Consider the following 21367-nt stretch of genomic DNA (forward strand, 5'->3'; position numbering starts at 1 on the left):
AAATAAGTGTATACGTCTACAACTCCTATGTCTGAAAGATCTAATCCCTACCACATCACTCAGCAGCATAATCTCCGACAGCTCAGCGCTGCTTTGAGGAAACATCTCTATGGCTACTACACTGGAGACACTAAAACAAAGACAGTCTTTCCTCTAGTGCTTGCTGCTTGTCATTTGACTCGCTAGGAAGAACTAAGTTTAGCCTATCAGAGTTCTCTATATATACTTAGTGGGGCGGAGTAAACTGAGAGCGACCCAGCCATTGGCTGGCTATACTGAAGTAACGTGATGCGTGACCTAGGGATCTGTGCACAGGTGTCTGTCAGCAGTGTGCGGTGTGGCGTTTCCGGTTCGTGCTGGAGCTGACATTACTAGTACATAGGGCATCAGGTATGTCACGGCCGATAGTACCATATTGTGCGGTACAGGTTTTATTAGGTGCTACTAAAGCTTAGTAGAGTGCCACGTATACGAGTAGTGTTCGTCATTCTGCCTCATTCCCATGTCATAGACCCCTTCCCTGCAGCTGCCCACAGGCCTCCATTTCTAGGGACACTCACAAGTTTTCTACCTTTATCCCTGTACATGTATACTCCTAATCTCCAGTATACAGAATGCTCTCAGATATCCCTTTGCTATTTTATGGGGTTTCAGCTCTTAACACATATTTATTGTATATTTTATTAAGTAATTCTGGTTATTTTGTGTCACAGGACCCCTTTAAAGTGGTATTGTTCACTGTATGCTAAAGTTTGCACCCCTATTACAATGGCTTTTAGATTGACTAACAGCTATATATGGCAAGGGCCCGTCTGATCGGTTGCCAGTGGCAAGGGCCCGTCTGATCGGTTGCCAGTGGCAAGGGCCCGTCTGATCGGTTGCCAGTGGCAAGGGCCTGTCTGATCGGTTGCCAATGGCAAGGGCCCGTCTGATCGGTTGCCAATGGCAAGGGTACGTCCGATTGGTTGCCAGTGGCAAGGGCTCGTCCGATTGGGTATAGGTAGGTGCATGATCATTTAGCTGTTAAAGTAGAACTTAAACAAATGGCCCCTGCGCCCCACCTATAACTGGCCTTCACAGCGAGGAGCACATGGAAGGGCAAACGCTAGAGTTGCCACCTCATCCCTTTAAACCTGAATTAATTAATTACATGGTAATGAGGCTAATTAAATGCAGATAAGGCACCAAGTGAGTTTAATTACCATCTTAATCTGCCACAGAACCTGTGTAATTTAATATGTGTTCGGGTTTAAAGGGATGAGGTGGCAACCATAGCAAATGCATAAAAGACAAAAACAGAACATTCCATAGCTCAACTCGCCAACCAGTCTGCTGACCAACCAAATTAACCTGCCCAACAATCTGCATTAAAAACAGGGGTTTAGTTAGCATGCATAAGCTGCAAGGCTTCGGCTCAGCACGGCACCCTGTGTATTCTTGCAGTCCTAAACGCTACTGAATTTATGAGCGTCTCCACAGTGGGAGCACATGCATTAAATAGATAGATGAGGGGCAGGTGGGCCTGGAGGCAGCCCAATCCCCCTTAAAGGAACAGGAGCACACTGGACACCCAGCAAATAGCACTGTTGGACAGGTTAATTTGGTTGGTCAGCAGACTGGTTGGTGAGTTGAGCTTTTGAAAGTTCTGTTTTTGTCTTTTACCCACCTCAATACAGGGCACCCCCTTCCTGCCCAGGCCATTTTTCAGCTTTCAGCGCTGTCAGACTTTGAATGACAACTCCGCGGTCATGTTACACTGTAACCAAAAAAAACCCAAAGAATTTTAAGAAGAAAAAAAAAAGTTTTTCTTTAGTTTCTGTCAGTAAATTTTGTAAATAAGTAATCTTTCTCCTTCACTGATAGGCGCTGATGAGGCAGCACTGATTAGGTGGCACTGATGAGGAGGAACGAATATGCTGCACTTATGGGAATTGATAGGTGGCACAGATAGGCATCACTGATGGCCACTGATTGCTGGCACTTGTGGGCACTGATTGCTGGCACTAAATTGTTATCAGGGCACTCATGATCAATGCCCTGATTACATCTCTAGATGTCCTCTGTGAGGAGATGTCGCTGATCTGCTCTCCCCTCCTCACACTCTGTCAGTGTTTACATGTAACCGGCTGTAATTGGACACAGCCGATCACATGGTTAAAGAGCCGCGGCTCTTTACACAGATTGGGGTCACTCCATGTCCTAGCAACATGGCGTAGGGGGGCGCGCGTGCGAGAGTGGTACGTTCTGGGAGGCCGTCATATGACGTCCACCCAGAACGAGAGCTGCGTCACCCAGCCATCATTTGACGGTGGGTGGGCGGGCGGGAAGTGGTTAAAGTGGAACTTTAGTCAGAGAATTAAGTCCTGCTAGATCACTTCAGTCTGACCTCTTTTGCAGGTATAGCTATGTAAAACATTAAAAAAAATTAAATTAAAAATTAAAAAGTGTCTATGCTGTTTAAAATCTATACTGTCTCGCCCTGCTCTGCACATGCTCAGTTGCTCTCTTTTTTTTTTTTTTTTTTAAGGGACGGCTGAATTTGTAGAGGCCAAAATGCTGACAGCCTTAAAGTGGAGTGAAACCCTCCTATTCTTTACAGCAGGGGTAGGCAACCTTGGCACTCCAGCTGTGGTAAAACTACAAATCCCATCATGCCTCTGCCTCTAGGAGTCATGCCTGTGATTTTCAGGGTCTTGCAATGTCTCATGGGAATTGTAGTTGCAAAACAGCTGGATGGCCGAAGTTGGCTACCCCTGCTTTACAGCCAAGGAAGCTGCACATGTGATCAGTTATGACACTGGCCATTTGATGGTTTGACAGTTTGGTCGAGGAAACAAGCAGATGTGAGAGTTATTCCTAGCATTCCAGGAATATAACTGTTTTTTGAAATTGTTAAATTGATGGGTTTAGTTCCGCTTTTTGGTTTACTGCTGTTCAGGGGCTTTGGGCTTCAGCAAAATGGCAGCAAGAAGAAACAGGAGAAATGCTGGATGTAATTTACACCACACACTAATGTTGGTTATTATTAATGTATGTTCCTTGCTAAAAAAAAAATATTAATTTGTTATGGGTAAAGCTCAGCTTGAAAGTGAAACTAAAATCTAATATTTAAAAACTGTAAGGGGGTTATAGGATCACTCCTCCCCCCCCCCCCCCCTGCTAAACTGTTTTCCACAACAAGTGACCTGTGCTGGAGATATGGGGCCCACATAGGCACACTCCTGCACATCTTCTGGGAATGTCCTATCTAGGGGTCAACTGATATTGTTTTTTCGGGGCTGATACCGATTTTTCGGCTGCCTTTCAGGCCGCTAGCTGATATCATGTCCCAATATTCTATATATTTAAACTTCTTTTTTTTTTTACACTGTCCTTTTTTGAATGTTGTGTTTTTGTTTATTTTTTTAACACTTTTATTGCTGTCACAAGGAATGTAAACATCCCTTGCGTCAGTAATAGGTAGTGACAGGTACTCTTTATGGAGGAATCGGGGGTCTATAAGACCACAAGCCCCTCCTCTGCACTTGAAAGTATTCAGAATGTCAAGATCAGCGTTTTTTTTTTTTTTTTTTAAATACTTTCTATTTTTTAAAACTGACGCCTTTTAGGATGCCAGTAATCCAAAAATGTCATGACATCGCTTCCGGGTTACTAGATCCTCAGCTTTGTCAGGGTCTTTGACCAGCCGGCAGAAGTGCCAGCCGGTTGCTCGGGCCTCCCAGATGCAGGGGGGTACGTCCCCTCCTGCTGCTTGTAATAACAGCCGAGCAGCTGCTGAGACACATCAGTTCTTATTAAAAGAAAGCTGACTGTCCGCTCTAAAGAATGGTACCGGTGTGATGCCTGCATGAATCGCCCCAGGACAAACCCCTTGAAGCAATATTGGCAACATCGGTAAGTTTGTGACCGATGCTTCAAAAAAAGTGAATATTGGCCACCGATAATCGGTCAAACCCCTAGTCCTATCATACGCCCCTTTTGACAGCAAGTCCTGCACTTAATCCAATACTTCAGACTTCTCTCTTTTTCCACAATCCGGCAGCTGTCTTATTAAACCTGACCAGAAAATTTTATCATAAATCCCTGCTCAAGGAGAAGTCCAACCTGAGCTCGTTTGGCTGGACCTCTCCTATGGGTCACAGGAGTGCCGTTCGTTTTGCTCTCCTGTTACCCATTTTCAGCAGAGAGCAGGCTGAAGCTTGCTCTGTGCCGACATCACAGATATCAGTCCAGGCACCACGTTATCCCAGCAATAAAGTCTGGATCCACTACGTGCCTGGACTGACACCCCTCTCAGCGAGCCTGAGATGACTGTTCCTCCCCTCCACAGCTCAGCGCTCCAATGAGTGAGGAGGGAGAAAAGCAGAGAGCTGTGACCGACAATCTACAGCTCTCTGTTCACAGAGCTCTGAAAACCGAGTGATCAGTGGTGTTCGAGAGCTCGGTTCTCGGTGTAGAAGCGCCGGGGGACAGATGCAGCATGGGACTGATAAGTATGATTGGGGGAAAAAAAATCCTTTACTTCTCTTTTTAGCATTCACTAAATACTGCTAGAGCCTGTGTCTCTAACCTGTGGAAACAGCAGTCCCCCCACCTACTGTAGCACAACAGTTTGCCAGGGTGAACGATACACAATGCATGGAGCAACTTACCTCTGTCCTGCATCATAAAACTGGTAACATAAGACCAGGTGGTTCTACTCGGACCTATTTGGATTCTCTGTTGAATATCTCCATGCATATGTTCTATAGCTGCACGATTCTGGCTAAAATGAGAATCACGATTTTTTTTTTTTTTTTCTTAAAATAAAGATTTCGATTCTCGTGGCGTAACATCATCTTTCACAATATACAAAAAATTAGGCTAACTGTACTGTTTAGTTTTATTTTAATTAATTGAAGTGTAAAAGACCACTGCGCAAATACAATGACATAAAATATTGGAGCAATCGCCATTTTATTCTATGCTAAAATAAAATATATATGTTTGGGGGTTCCAAGTAATTTTCTAGTAAAAAATACAGATTTTAACTTTGTAAGAAACTAATCTACACAAGGAAGTTCATTCCTTTGATCTAAGAACAAAAAGTTACAATGTTTTTATAGTTATCTACTAGAGTGGACAATGTTGTGAAACACTTGGCAGGCTGCCCGTGGTGTTTTTTTTTTTTTTTTGTTTTTTGTTTTTTTTTTTGACAGCTGAGTGAGCAGAGAACTCTCTCTACACTTGTTACATGAATGAATCGAAAATTCTGCATACTGATTGTGAGGGGGGGGGGGGTTGAATCGAGATCATGATTTTTTAACGATTAATTGTGCAGCTCTAATACTTTCGTAGCCACATTTCTTTTTCGCATGGTGGGAAGTATCCCCCACCCTCAGCCCCCCTCTCTGGCTCTTTTCTACCCCACTTGTGTTGTTCCCTCTCCTGGTGGGAATCCCCCTGACTCTTTCCCTACCCTCCTTCCTAAGACAGTTCCTCATCCTCTCCTACTTTATATATTGACAAAATTGGTGTACACCAGCATAGTATATGTGACGACGGACCATCCTTTTTGAGTGATGTTGACTTAAAAACTTCCAGTTCAAGTTTCTCAACACGATGCAAGTTTACCTTAGACTTTTTGCTAATGTGCAATCGTGTATATCACTGCTGATTCCAGGATATAAAATATCCTTTTTAAAAGATGTTGAAAATACTGTGAGCAGGCAGGTCCTTCATTGCATCACAGATGATCAATGTCTTTTCTGCAACAAAATAAACCTACCTGTCTGCTCACAGGTTTTTGTAGTATGTACATGGAGCTGTGCATGCACGGTAGAGGATGCTGGTGAGGGATGTCAGGGGCATTGTTACACTTGGTAACATGTGGGGATTCTCTGCTTTGTGGCTAAGATCAAATGTAGTATCTGTCTTTGCAAACAGAACACTATTATTCTGGGGGGGGGGGGGGGTTTGGAATGCCTGCTGTAATAGAGTAAGTACCGTGGGAGGGAAACATTCCTCCTGGGTTAATTCGGGCTGGGTGCACCAAGCTTGTCCCGGTATAGGCTGGCAGGTGTTGTGTTGCCTGGTACTGTACAGCCTTTTCTTACCTGAACCCGATCGCTCCAGCGATGGGGACGAGCACAGCAGTTCCAGTCAGTGTCTTCGGTCCTCATTGGATAGATTGATAGGAGCTGCTGTCAGTCAAATCCAGTGTTACAGGGGGGTGTGGCCGGCCAGAGATGAAGATGGCCGCTTGATTGCTCAGCTCGTCAGCCAGGGGAACACCCTGAACAACACAGGCCGTCATACCATTGCAGTCCGGAGCCATCCTCGACTCAGACACACCGGAGACCATGGCAAGCACATCCAGAAAGAGATTACCGGAGTATATACCTAAAAAAAAAACTGACCGAATTCTCCTACAAGCCGGCGGAGCAGGTCAGTGTGTTTCAAGATGGCGCCGGCCCAGCCGCGCCGCGGGACTCCTAAACGGATCTCCTGGACGAAATCCCGGCAGATCCATCCGCCCCAGGCACCCCAGCATTGCCCCCTCACCCCCCGGAGTGTGACCCCCTACCTAACAGCCCCGCAAAGGCTAAAATGCGCCTCGATTCGCGGCCGCTGCCAGCACAAATTGAGGCCCAGGCTTTCAACCCCCTCCTCTGCAACCAGGCCTTACACACATCAATGGCATCCTTCCCTACCTCGGGACAACCAGTCCTTGATTCCACTCTAAAGGACATGCTGCTATCACTGCAGACATCCCTCATGTCAGATCTCTCCTCACTATTTACAAAAATATCCTCAGACATCCACTCACTGGATGATAGGGTGACATGTATTGAGAAAGGCATGAGTGAATGCACCACCACAGTGAATGAGGTCATAGAAATTTATGATGATTTGAGAGAGGAACAGAAGTGGATGCGCGCCAAACTGGCCGATTTGGAAGACAGGTCTCGCAGGAACAACGTTAAGTTGAGAGGTATTCCTGAATCCATGTTGCCTGCGGACCTACTTCGCTACGCGAAAGAAATGATGCATATCATTATCCCAGAAGCCGCTCCACGAGACATAATAGTGGACAGAATTCACAGAATTGCTAAACCGTCCCACCTTGCCACCTCAGTTCCCAGGGATGTTCTAATGAGAGTCCACTTCTTTCATATTAAAGAAAAACTCCTGCTGGGGGTTAAAAATAAGTTGCCATTGCCCGCTCCGTACACGGGAATACAATTCTTCCCGGACCTCTCAAAACACACGCTCCAACTAAGACGCCAGATGAATCCAGTCACCAAGGGGCTCCAAAATCACAAAATACCATACAAATGGAGATACCCAGAAACTCTCCTAATCACAAGAAATGGCCAATCCCACACCATAAGTGATCTTGAAAAAGAACTGAGACTCCTCCATACCTGGGGAATAACCCCCCCCCCCCCCGAGAAGTCCCCACAGCTCAGCGCTTCATTCCCATCTCGCAGACACCTGGACCACTACCGTAGATAAATGGCTCTTACTACCATCTCCAAAATGGGCCTAACTACACCATCTCAATTCCCCTGGAACCTGACGAATTGATTCCTTAAATTTTCTACTCCCCTCATTACTAACTGTTTTTACCCCCACCTAGAGGTTGAAGCGGTGTGTTACACCACCTCTATAAACCCTTTTACGGTTGCTCAGAGTTAGAGGTATCAACGGTTTGTTTATCCAGTATTAATAACATATGTGATTTATCATATTGCTCTATCCGCAGCACCATTAACCACCTTGCTGACAGGTCCTTAGACTTCCACTCCTCATCAACTTCATCTCTATCTCAGCACTTCCATACTTGAGAACACAGCGTCAAACTGTAAGTGTTATCTTACCCAACCCGCCAACCCTATTCCCACACGATGCCGATCACTATTCTTTCACTAAATGTCAATGGGCTGAATCACCCGGCTAAGAGACACTCATTATGGAAAACCGCCAAGGCTCTCCAAAGTGACATTCTCTGCGCTCAAGAGACCCACCTAATCCCAACGGAGTCACATCTTTGCAACAACCGCCAGTTTCCACACATCTTCCAAGCATTCCACTCTACCAAATCTAAAGGGGTCATGATAGCAATCAGATACTGTGGACTTCTAACAGTCTAATACATTACTGGACCCTGACGGTCGATATATCATTCTGACGTGTACCATCAACAGAGTACCATATACTCTTATTAATGTCTATGTCCCGAATACCCACCAAATGCAATTCCTACACAAAGTCATGTGGATCGCCAAAACAATTCAGAAAGGTCATCTGATAATATGTGGTGACCTCAACATGGCCCCTGACACCACCATGGATACCACATCAACAGCGAATAGGCAAGACTCGCCACTGAAAAAGTTCTTCTCATCACAAGATTTGTTCGATGTTTGGCGCTGCCACCATGGAGCTGAAAGAGACTTTACCTTTTATTCCACCAGGCACAATTCTTATTCAAGAATTGATCTATTTTTAACAGACAAATGGCTGTTACAGAAAATATGCAAATCTACGATACACACCACAACATGGTCAGACCATGCCCCAATCTCAATTTCGATAGAAGATTCCAATCTACAACGTAATACGTTTCTCTGGCGAGCTAACAATTATATACTCCAACACAAAAATTACTCACCAGAGATTTCAGATCAACTTACAGAATTTTTCTCTTTAAATAAAGGCTCAGTGTCTGACCCTGGAGTGGTGTGGAGCACACATAAAGCTAATATAAGAGGTTTCTTGATAAAACTAAGCTCTCTCCACAAAAAGAAGAGGACGCAGCGTATAGATGACTTAATATCCCAAATAGCAACCCTAGAACTACAACATAAAGCCAACCCTCAGACTCCACAAACTAACCAATTACTGTCCCTTAGGCAAGAACTGAAGACCCTGCTCCTTCACTGTTTTGAATTTCTCCAACGCAAACGGAAAGCTTCCTCATACGCCACCTCTAACAAGGCAGGGAAAAGACTAGCACAGAGACTCAAAGGCAGAAGGTCCAAAACCAAAATACACCAGATATTTCACCCCCACACAAAAATCCCTCAGACAAATCCACAAGACATAGCCAACGCATTTAGCGACTACTATAGCGACTTATACAACCTAAAACAAGTCCCCCCAGACCCCACAACCCTCCCCAGACGAGATTAACCAATTCCTTCAAACTATTAGCTTACCATCCCTGACTGCGCAACAATTAGACATTCTCAATTCCCCGTTCACAGAACAGGAAATCAAAACTTCTATTGACTCACTCCCCAATGGGAAGGCCCCAGGCCCTGATGGCCTCACGGGAATATTATAGGCAGTACTCCACACAACTAATCCCACATATCACGGAACTTTTCAATAACGCTGCCTCCTCTTCTACATTCGCTAATGAATTCCTAAATGCATTGATCATTACGATACCGAAGCCAGAGAAGGAGCCAAACATCCCACAAAATTTTCGCCCAATATCCCTGCTCAACCTCGATCTGAAGATTTATGCTAAAACTATTGCAACACGATTAATAGACATCATACCCACTCTCATACATAGAGATCAGACAGGGTTCACTAAGGGCAGACAGGCACCATATGCCACTAGAAGAATGATTAACGTGATACATCATGCTGAAACCAACGGAACGCCTTCTCTGCTCCTGTCTCTGGATGCAGAGAAGGCGTTCGATAGGGTGCACTGGACGTATCTTAACAGGGTGCTCCAGAAATTTGGCTTTGTGACCACATCCTTCGAGCCATTATGGCAATGTACACTACCCCTTCTGCCCAAGTTTTCATGGAAGGCATGATTTCCAAACCATTCCCCATTACAAATGGCACGCGCCAGGGATGCCCGCTCATTTTCAACTTGCTTATGGAACCTTTGGCACAACACATTCGTTCCAGTGCCGCGATATCTGGCTTTCAGATTGGCAACGTTTCCCACAAAATTAGTCTCTTTGTGGATGATGTCATCCTGATCCTCACTAACCCAATTTCCTCCCTGGCTGAGGTACTAAACGCATTTAAGCTGGCTTAGTAGCGTTTCGTATTATAAAGTAAACATGACCAAATTATTTATTCTTGACGTAAAACTCGATGCCACAACAAAAAAATCTACTCCAAATGCGCCACACCTTCGCATGGGCAGATAAAGACATTTCTTATCTAGGTATCCAACTGCCAAGATCAGTCAAACAACTTTACTCATCTAATTTTCTGCCACTCCTTCACAAAATCCAAATGGACACACAACAAATCACGAAACATGAACTCTCCTGGTCAGGTAGGCTAGCAGCATTCAAAATGACATGTCTTCCCCCAAATTTTGTACTTTTTTCGAACTATCTCCATACCTATACCCTCCTCCTTCCTTTTTTTTTTTTTTTTTTTTTTTTTTTTTAGTCCCTTCAAACAATCTTCAACAAGTTTCTTTGGAACGTCAAAAAACCCAGATGTGCCCATACAAAACTGATCAAACATAAATTGGTGGGAGGTACGGGATCCATAGACTTTGAGGACTACTATTTAGCGGCCTTACTTGCTCAGCTACTTGCATGGTTCCAACCCCTTCCGCAATCTCTATGGGCCCAAATTGAAATGAGCTCACTCATGCGTCCTAACTTAAAAAACTAGCTACTAAGTATCCCTCTAGGTTCCCTCATCTCATCCTACATCTCCCCGACCATGAAGGCTACAGTCCACGCTTAGAAAAAAAATGATCACCCTTTCTGACTATACTCCTTCAGTGGAGTGCTACATTATACCCTTAGAGACCCTTCACCACATGACACCAGATCTAAAGCTCTCCCAATGGACCCTCAAAGGGATCCAATCCCTACAACACCTTATACAGGGTAACAAACTAAAATCATTCTCCCAACTACAGGCAGAATATGACTTACCCTCCTCAGAACACTTCACGTTCTTGCGAATCCAACATTGTCTGGGGAAAATACCCCTCCCTCTCTACAGTATCCCCCCCAAAGACCTGGAATTATCTCACAAATACTATCCACAAAACCAAAGGCATATCCTACTTCTATAACCTTCTACACAAAAAAGCGACCTTTCTTAAAATGACTCCACATCATCTATGGGAATCAGATCTTACATGTACCTATTCTGACACACAATGGCTAGATGCTCTTAAGTCCATTTATAAGGCCACTAACTGCTCAACACTTTTGGAACTTGCTCAGAAAATATCTGTACGATGGTACCTGACACCAGACAAATTAGCATCCTTCAGCCCCCTAAATCCCAATACATGCTGCCGATGTAAAACTGCCAAAGGCGACATGCTCCACGTTTTCTGGACTTGTCCCCTCATCCAGAGATATTGGGATGATACATTTAAACTCATCTCCACCATCACCAAAGTCTCGATTTTCCCCCCCCCCCCCCCCCTCTCTCCAGACCTAGCACTGCTGAACCTCAGCATAGAAACCATACCCTACCCTCTGAGACACACAACAACCCATGTTCTCTTGGCCGCCAGGCTTAATATAACAAGACAATGGAAGTCCGACAAATCGTCAACTATAGCACAAATAATAGATCTAGTCTCACTTCACTTCAATTACGAGACAATCACGGCCGCCAGCAATGGTCAGGCCATGAAATCCCGCACACAATGGCAACCCTGGGCGAATTGGTCTAATGCTGCAACTGACACTTAAAATGTTATTCTCACATGTATACCTTTCTTGACCGAGCAATATGTTCATCCTACTCCAGTTATGTTCATCACAAAAGAAATTAAAACAATACCTACTGATGGAGGTAACTACCTGAACTCAACATGCATACATTGGGCTCTGTCTCCCCTTGTGGCATAAAAGTGCTCCCAATAGGGGTGCTGTGACGGGAGAGAGTGCCCTTAAATTATACCTTTACCTCCTCAATTGATATTTCTGACAAACTGTTGGTTGTTAATGAAGAGTTAATAAGTTACTCATGTTTCATATGTAATCACAATGTCGTTGCACGACGTACTATTTCTAAATTGTATCTTGTATTTACATGCTTAAAATCAATAAACTATTTTGAAAGAAATCCAGTGTTACAGGAGCTGGGGGACTGGGCAGAGCCCTGCTGTCTGTGTCAATGGATGCAGCTGCAGGACTCGGGAGCATGCCTGCAAGAGTGCCCCCATGGAATGCGGCTTTCCATGGGGGCACTCAATGAAGTGGAGGAGCTAGCAGCGCCGCTGGGGGACCCCAGAAAAGGAGGATCGGGGCCGCTCTGTGCAAAACCCTTGCACAGGACAGGTAAGTATAACATGTTTGTTTAAAAAAAAAAAAAAACCTTTTACTATAAGTTTAGGATTTTAGTTTTTACTTACATTTAATGCAAATTGTCCCTTGTGCTAGTGACGGTTTTTACAGTGGAAATCTGAAGTCCTCTTCCATACCCTACAGCTGTAATCTTCTTATGCTGTGGGGGTTAATACCACTGCTGGACCTGTGGCAGGCACTAATCAAGAGTGTTGCCTATGCTCGTCCTTTCTGCCTCCCCCCTCTTCCCTATTAATTGAATCTGTACTGTAGCTTCTATTGATAAAAGAGATCCATGAATTGAGATCGAACAGACAAATGAAAAGTTTGCTTCCTTCGTTCATAGAGCACTTTTCTTTCATAGAATCCTATAGTATACCTCTATTATAGCTTCTAGTACAATTGCCTGTTGAATCAGCTTAAATTAAAGTAATGGGTGGCACTGTCAGCACCACCTGGCTCCACAAAAATCGTATGAAAAGTCGAAAGGTGCCAGTGAAAACTGAATGCAGTCACTGTTCAGCTGACAATCAGATACAGTCACTGTTCAGGTATTCAGAAACCTGTGGGTGCTGTGGCTGTCCCAGTACAATAACTGGCAGGGGAAGTTCCTCAGTTGATCAAGAAATGTAAACATGTATGGCTATCTTTAGTGTTTGAGAAGCACTCTTTATTGAATTTCCTGTGTTTTGGGGACTGTTTTAGAAAATGATTAGATCATTTTTTTTATTTTATTTTTTCAGCTGATGAGTGGTGAGCCCTATGTTCTGTTTAAATTCAAAATATGAAGAAGACATCGCTTAAATGTTTAATGGCTACAGAAAAAAATGATACCCCCCCTTTTTTTTTTTTTTTTTTTTTATTTATTTGATTAGATTTTGGTCAATAAAATAACAGTAGCTTATTTTCTTTTGACAGACAGTGCTTAAAAAATGCCCAAAAAGAAGACCGGTGCCCGTAAGAAGGCAGAGAGTCGCAAAGAAAGGGAAAAACAGATGAAAGCTGCTCGAGGCACTGTAGACCTCGCCAAACACCCTTGTAATGCTTCTATGGTAAGTATTTGTGTTTATATGAGCTTATCATTAAAATAAAGACTGCATCAGCAACTTATACAACTGTTTTGTATTCTTATCAGTCATATAAAGCAACCTTATCATGACGCATCACCAAAAATCCCAATCCACCACCCTAGCTTCCTAAGCACCTTCTCGTGTTTTGTACTTTTACTGTCACTCCCTTACCACTCAGTTCATTACCACTGTGTGAAAATCCCTGCTAATGAAACATCACCTGCCTTTTTTTAATGCAATAAATCAACAATGAACAATGCTATTACGTTGAAGAGTGCCAAATACAGTTGTTAACAATACTAGGAAGTCTTGACAACGACCAGTGATTTTGAGGGCCTGATGACATGGATATTGCCCCGTACACACGATGAGATTATCGGACAAATGATCGTCCCTTTTTTTTATTGCATGCTAATCTCAGATCAAATCTGATGAGTTTACTAAAGTCACGAAAATTCCCACACGACAGAAATAAAAATCGGAAGTGATGTCATTTGTTGTAATGCATTTGTATTGCATTTTCGAACGATGGCTGTACTGATTAAATGAAAATTGTACGATCTGGCATCGTACAAAAAATTTTTCGTGCATGTCCAATAGAAAAATATTGGATGAACTGTCCTGATCGGCTCTCGAAAGCTCTGTATGAACGATCCAATTATCGTACGATCGCTTCGAAAGCGGTATTTTCTGTACGATTTTCTGATCGTGTGTACAGGGCTTAAGAGAGGGAAAGGAAGTTAGTATAGGCACTATAAAGTGCCAAAAATCGGGTGGGGTAGTACGTTTTCATTAAGACTGAAGCAGTGAATGTGAAGAAAATAGGGGCCTAATGTGGCTGTCAAAGTGTAGAAATGTCATCAGCACACCAAGGATTCCTCAAAAGGGTCCAAAGCTCTATTCAAATGGTCACACAGTACACATATGGCAATGTTTCGGAGCCACGCAGGGCCCCTTCATCAGGCAATTGGCTTTTCAGACACTTGAGTAAAAGAATTTAAGAAAATCTGCATGGATATCGTAACTGTCAGTGGTGGAACATGCAAAGATATACCATGGTTCCACTGACCTTCCCACCTGCAATATGATTATTGGCTTTCCTAGCACAATGTTCCTTAGCGAGGATAATAATAAATGTCCTCCCCTTTGAGAACCGCTTTGTGCAGCTGCCTTCTCTCAAAATCCTGGCTGTTGTCCCTACTGATGAGTCGTTCCCACGCTATCACGTACAGGCTGGAGGTTTTGTTGACAGAAATTTAGGCCCTCAGCTTCCAGATGAATATTGTTACCCTAAGGCTACATTCGCACCGGTGCGAATTGAAGCGCTGGCTCCTTCTGCAGCTCTCAGCGTTTGTTGCGGCCGCATTCACTATAATGACAGATTACCAGTGGCCGCAGCTGTTCCCTGCTTTTCTGCGCCTTGTGCGTGTCCAGCAGCGGTCGCCACGGGCAGTTTTCTTTTTTGTAGTCTGCTTGCCTCAGGGCGGCAGTTACAGCCTCTAACAGTGTGGTACCCTGTCTGCTACTGTGCATGCACAAGGACACCATTGTAGAAATAAATTAAATACCTTGCAGATGAGGAGTATTCCCTTTTTTTTTTTTTTTTTTTTTTTTTTTTTTCCCGACTGTTAAAGCATATGCACATTAGCTCACGGATTGCCACTCCAACAGAGGCTGTAAGCGATACATGGAGGTGGGTGGACTGCAGCAAGGTGAAGTCATGATCTGAGGCATGTACTTTTATAAAGTGTTTGATCTTTACCAAAAATGGCTTCATTCTATTACCACCTCCACATATACCCCATAGAAACTCAAACATAACAGCACTGTAATCCAGTGGTATTTTAAAGAATAATGACCTGTGTAATACATTTTATGAATTGATATTTATTTACAAAATACTGCAAAAATTTGTACCATAAGGTGAATGTATAAAACCATTAAAAGTGTGGGCAGTACAGTGAGTTTAGGACTTCTGCCTTGCAGCACTGAGGGTTAAATCCATGGCCAGGACACTATCTGCATGGAGTTTGTATGTACTCTCCATGCTTGTGTGGGCTTCCTCAGAGTACTCTGGTTTCCACCCACACTCCAGACATGCTGCTAGGTTAAAGGGGTTGTAAACCCTCCTTTTTTTTAATTAATTTTAAATAACAAACATGTCATACTTACCTCCACTCTGCAGTTAGTTTTGCACAGATTGGTCCTAAACCTCCTCTTCTGGGGTCCCACAGCGTCTCTGGTGGTTCCTCCCCCGCATCGAGTGTCCACGTTGGAGAAACGCTCTCCTTGGCGCGCTCCATTCACACAGAATGCAGGATACGGGGCCCCAACACCCAGCCAATGGCTGCGCTGCTATCAATCTATCCAGTCGGGACACGAGACACCAGCTACAGATGGTGTGCTCGTTTTCAGACGGAGGATGACAGCGTCCAGGTAAGTAAAACGGGGGGGCTGCAGCACTAGAATGCATTAAGGTAAAAAACCATGAGGGTTTACAACCCCTTTAATTGGCCCTAGTATGTGTGTGTGTGTGTATATATATATATATATATATATATATATATATATATATATATATGAGATGGGGAACTTAGATTGTAAATTTTGTGGTGCCATATAATAAATAAATGTCCAAAGAAAGCAATTTGATTCCTTGGTCTAGGAGGCAGTTATAGTTAATACAGTATCACTTTGTCCTCTGCGGTCAGCAGCATTAGTTCCCTTCCTCACGGGGTGGACTTCGCTAGGAGTCCGTCTGCTCAGCAGGGGTCAGTGGACCAATTCCCTGCTGAGCAGGCAGGTGGCTGATCCGTGTCCACTCCGCGCATGCAGAACAGACACAACCCGTGCTCTATAAAAGGACCGCCTGTGCCGTTATCCCATCTGGTCAGGAATGGATCCCCATCCATCTGTTTTTAGTGGCTCAGGTTAGATGTTGGCATAGAGGACAATGGAGGGTCCGATCAGGTCTGCTTGAAAAACTGACAGACGAATCTGATCGATCCACTCGTTTGAATGGGGCCTAAGGGCTTTTTCACATGAGCATAAATAAAACAATGCTTGCAGCATATTGTTTTGTATGGAGCTCTATGAAAGGCTATGGGCCCATTCAGGCAGCTGTACTGGGCAGTGTCGTGTTCCACTGTGCACAGTAATTTAAATAGAAATAGAAGCAACTATACCCAGGGCCATAATTTGGTCAGTCTTTAGCTCCCGTTTTTATAGTTCCAAATTGCATGACAAGTCACACCCCATTGCCGGCAATTAAACCGTTCATATTGCAGTGATTATGAAAAAGGATCCTGCACTATTTTTGCCGATTTCAAGTGTTATTTGCATTGACATCTGTGCATGAAATCGCACAGATGTCAGCATGCTGCACATGAAATCACACTGACCGCCGGCTTTGAAATCGCAATTTAAAACCCGCATTAAGTGTGAGCAGGGGCTCGACTTTGTACACATGTAAAGGTTCATGGTAATGTTAACGTAAGTACATGAATCCTGCTCAGGGCCAACATGTGCATTTTTAACAATGTATAGCCAGTGGTGTCGCTGCGTTTGATTACACACTGTTGACATTTACACATCAGCCCAGAATGAGTTATACGCAGCATATGTGCAGATTGACCTTAGCTTTCAGTCACTTAGAGTTGCTCGAGGTCATTTTGCTCATTTTGCTCATGCACCACTGCATACATGACTCATCCAAGGCCAATAAACGATAGATATCCATCTTCCTCAATAAATGCATATGCAGCGTCCCCAAGTGCAAAAATAATCCACGTTGTCACTAACAGTGCACCATCCCACCACCTCTGCAATGCACTTACCAGATAGATGAAATGTATAAGGAAATACACATCCAATCCATATATCACCCGATATTCATCAGACTCCAACAGCTCAGGTGCCGTGATCCTTTCTCTGCATATAAAGCTCGCACTATGGAGCCCACACTGAAAAAGGATATAGTGTAGTATTTTAGTACATGAAATAAGCAATCCAGGTGGAAAGTGTATAAAAATGCAATAAACTCCTTCCAGAGGTCGCCGATCTGACTCTGTGGCGTGACGTCAGCAAGTACAGGCCCCATCCAGCGCGTATCGTGCGGACATATGTCCTCAGAGGATCTGCCTACAGCTGACATCAATGTGTGTCCCTATAAATAGCCTGCTAGTGCGGGAAAGATGCGATATGGATGGGTGCCATTTGTTTTGCACTCCTGTGACTTGTTTTTAACGTAGGGTGATCTGAAGTCCGAACTCTTCTGGCGTCACTGGAATCAGTCCAGGCACCACGTCATCCCAACTTAGGAGGTCTGGATCTGCCAGGTGCCTGATGCAGTGGATGCATTTGTTTTTTTCTTTTTTAGATTTGTTCTCTCTTTTTTCACCTGGTGATCTGGCCAGTAACACACGTCCTGTATTAGAGTGTTCCCATTCTGGATAAAGGAGCATAGGGGCCACTTTGGACAGCAGCATTGTCCATCTGGGGTGGGGTGAGGGGAGTGTTATGCCCCGTACACACGGTCGGATTTTCCGACTGAAAATGTGTGATAGGACCTTGTTGTGGGAAATTCCGATCGTGTGTGGGCTCCATCACACATTTTCCATCGGATTTTCCGACACACAAAGTTTGAGAGCAGGATATAACATTTTCCGACAACAAAATCCGTTGTCGGAAATTCCGATCGTGTGTACACAAATCCGACGGACAAAGTGCCACGAATGCTTAGAATAAATAAAGAGATGAAAGCTATTGGCCACTGCCCCGTTTATAGTCCCGACTTACGTGTTTTACGTCACCGCGTTTAGAACGATCGGATTTTCCGACCACTTTGTGTGACCGTGTGTATGCAAGACAAGTTTGAGCCAACATCCGTCGGAAAAAATCCTAGGATTTTGTTGTCGGAATGTCCGAACAAAGTCCGACCGTGTGTACGGGGCATTAGATGTACTAGCAGATTTGGATACACTAACAAATTGAAGCTGAGCTCCAGCTCACACTAATACAGTTACAGCAACAGTTATTTTTCCTTTTGGGATAAAAGAAAAAAAGATTTTACATAAATACAGCAGGGAAAATAAGTATTAAACACATCACCATTTTTTTAGGTAAATATATTTCTAAAGGTGCTATTGACATGAAATTTTTGCCACATGCCGGTAACAATCCATGCAATCCATACATACAAAGAAATCAAAACAAATACTTTAAGAAATGAAGTTATGTGTAATAAAATTAAATGACACAGGGAAAAAGTATTATACATTTTAACTGAAATGTATTTAATACTTTGTACAAAATCCCTTGTTGGTAATGACAGCTTCAAGATGCCTCCTGTATGGAGAAATTAGTCGCATGCATAGCTCAGGTGTGATTTTTGACCCATTCTTCCACACAAACTGTCTTCAATTCTTGAAGGTTCCGTGGGCCTCTTCTATGAACTCTGATCTATAGTTCTTTCCACAGATTTTCTATTGTATTTAAGTCAGGTGATTGGCTGGGCCATTCTAGCAGCTTGATTTTCTTTCTTTGAAACCAATGGAAGGTTTCCTTGTGTTTTTATCAAGAATGTCTTGGTACGTTTTTCCATTCATTCTTCCTTCAATGATATGAATTTTGCCAGCACCATATGCTGAAAAAACAGCCGAGGTCGCCATGATGACAAGAAATTGCGTCCTGGTGCCTGGGCTGCTGGCTAAATGCTCCACGCACCCCGTGTTGGGCCCCCTCGCTATGTATTTCCGGCTCCACTTGCCCATCTGTGGGCTTGGGACCGGCATAGCAGTTGCTGCCGGGTCTTGTTGCTGACCCGACAGTGATGTTGGATGTCACTTCCGGGTCCCAGTTGACAGTTTTACTGGCCATCAAGGCCAGGAAAGAATTAATGTGCATTGCATTACATTAAGTGAAGCATAAGGGAGACATGCAGGGTCTTTTAGACCCTGCATATCTTATTAAAGAGAACCTGTCACCAAAATAATCATCACATAAAAAACAAAAAATTGTTAAACCCAAACACATAAAATTCCTGCCCAAATTCCCCCCATATACGCACGTACAAATGTAAACGCACGTGGCAGTGCATCTGCACCTGAAAATGTTGATTGCAATACACGTTGCATATCCCCACGCAACCCGGAATGAGAGCAATAATTCTAGCACCGAACCTGTTTCGTAACGCTAAACTGATGACCTATATGGGGCTTTTAAAGCGTTGCCTATGGAAAATATAGGGTGCTGAAGTTTGCTGCCATTTCACGGGCGCACGCAAATTTAAGGTTTGACATGTTGGGTATCTTTTTACTTGGTGCAACCTAAGCTTTTATAGTTTACCAAACAATTTTGAAATTGTATTGAGTTTTTGTGCTCCCTAAAATGAACCTTTTTAATGTGTTTTTTTACTGAAATTTTGTGTTTCTTAGACCTTTATCATGTGACATAAAAAATTGGAACTACCACTGTTTTGATCTCTAGGGTGTCTGCTTTCAGAAAATATATAATATTTGGGGGTTTTATGTAATCTTCAGGTCTAAAATAATTTTTTAAACGTGTGCAAAAGAAGCAAAAAACTGCTCACCTTCGGGAACACGTTACATGGTCCACCTGTAAGCTTTGTTCGTTAAAAAAAACCTGGCTCTTAATTTTTTGGGCTGGCTCCTAGATTTAATCAAAACACAAACAGTCAGCGCAAAAACTATTAAAAAAGCAAAGCTGCTGAACACTAAAGGCAAATATATAAGTCCTTTCACGTAATGCAATAAAAAATAAATAGTGCAGCGCTGAAAATACTAATCATTAAACGTCCATAAATGGAGAAACATAGAGAGTGTCAGCGGTGATGCAGGGTGCTTCATGCAAATCCACAGTGCTCTTAAGATCTGTGCTCCCCCTCTTGTCAGTCAAACCGCTCACCTTATTGCAGGGACCCCTGAACTAACAGGAAGGTCTCATAAGCGTTTACCACTAATTAGTGGTCAGGATGGTATCTTGACTGGAAAGACCGGTAACCTCTTCCTTTTTAGGGTTCAACAGTATTCATCCAAATAGGCATGAAATAAAATAAAGAAAAATACATAGTGCTCTCAGCGTAGCTAAAAAAACGAATCCTTTTATTAAAGACAGGTACTCACAAATATAGCACTATACCCAGTGCTGGGAGTTAAGGCACGTATTAGTTACAGATGACAAAGAATGATAAGGTGGCTGCAGCGACGTCTAAACCGGGATAAAACCAATCCGCACGCGTATCGTCCAGCAGGACTTCCTCAGCGGTCTTAGGGTCCCCTAGGTCTAGTCTGTAATTTATATGAACCCCCTTAATTTGATCATCTGTTGTTAATTAGCTCCCGAGCGGTGACCTTCCAATCAGAACGCACCGCTCAGGAATAGGAAGTGATGAGAGCTTAAATTCGTTTACAGGTTACCATAGTGATCGGCGTCATGATGACTCGACGCCGAATCACATGCCTTCCTGTATGGTACAGCCCCTCCCTCCGGAGTATGCTGGCAGGGTAGATTTAGCGTGGGTTCACACTGATGCGATGGATACCGCATGTGATTTGCACAGGAATCGCAGCACATTCCTGTGCGAATTACATTCTGTGTCTCTAGGGTGTGATTTAAGCCATGGATTTGTATGGCTCAAATCGCACCAAACTTGTACAGGACCCCCCTTTTTTTTTTTTTTTCCCCACACCAGTACCAGAATCGAATGGATTCTGCAGATCGCACTGTGGTATTTGGTTGCAGTGTGAAATCCACAGCGAATTTGCGCCACATCTAGTGTGAACCAAGGCTCAAAGCTGATTTGTCAAGCCCTACATTATAATACCCTGCTTAAAATGTATAGTAAAATCATGGCACTTTTATTTTTAAAAGTGGAGTTACAAAGATGCCTCAAATGTGTTTTTCTTTAAACTGACCTCAGGATGTCAGTGGTTTGCTATGGCTGGCTCTGCCATTGTTCTACCATTGCACTCTCATAAAGGAAAGCAA

General features: G+C 43.5%; 1 protein-coding gene across 2 annotated transcripts in view; it reads left to right on the forward strand.

Annotated features, from left to right (window-relative positions):
- The first annotated feature begins 252 nt into the window (after positions 1–252).
- The window catches only part of ZNF330 (zinc finger protein 330), an 89515-nt gene continuing 68400 nt past the window's right edge, over positions 253–21367 (forward strand). The window contains exons 1-2 of one of the 2 annotated variants that reach the window (XM_073604187.1): positions 253–390; positions 13209–13342. In XM_073604187.1, the coding sequence (XP_073460288.1) occupies positions 13223–13342 (120 nt within the window). In that variant the 5' untranslated portion in view covers positions 253–390; positions 13209–13222. Of the gene's footprint in view, positions 391–12094; positions 12285–13208; positions 13343–21367 lie in introns of those variants that run through there. The other variant, XM_073604195.1, reaches the window with a different exon arrangement.

This window comes from Aquarana catesbeiana, linkage group LG01 (genome assembly GCF_042186555.1).
Source record: "Aquarana catesbeiana isolate 2022-GZ linkage group LG01, ASM4218655v1, whole genome shotgun sequence".
Taxonomy (NCBI): domain Eukaryota; kingdom Metazoa; phylum Chordata; class Amphibia; order Anura; family Ranidae; genus Aquarana; species Aquarana catesbeiana.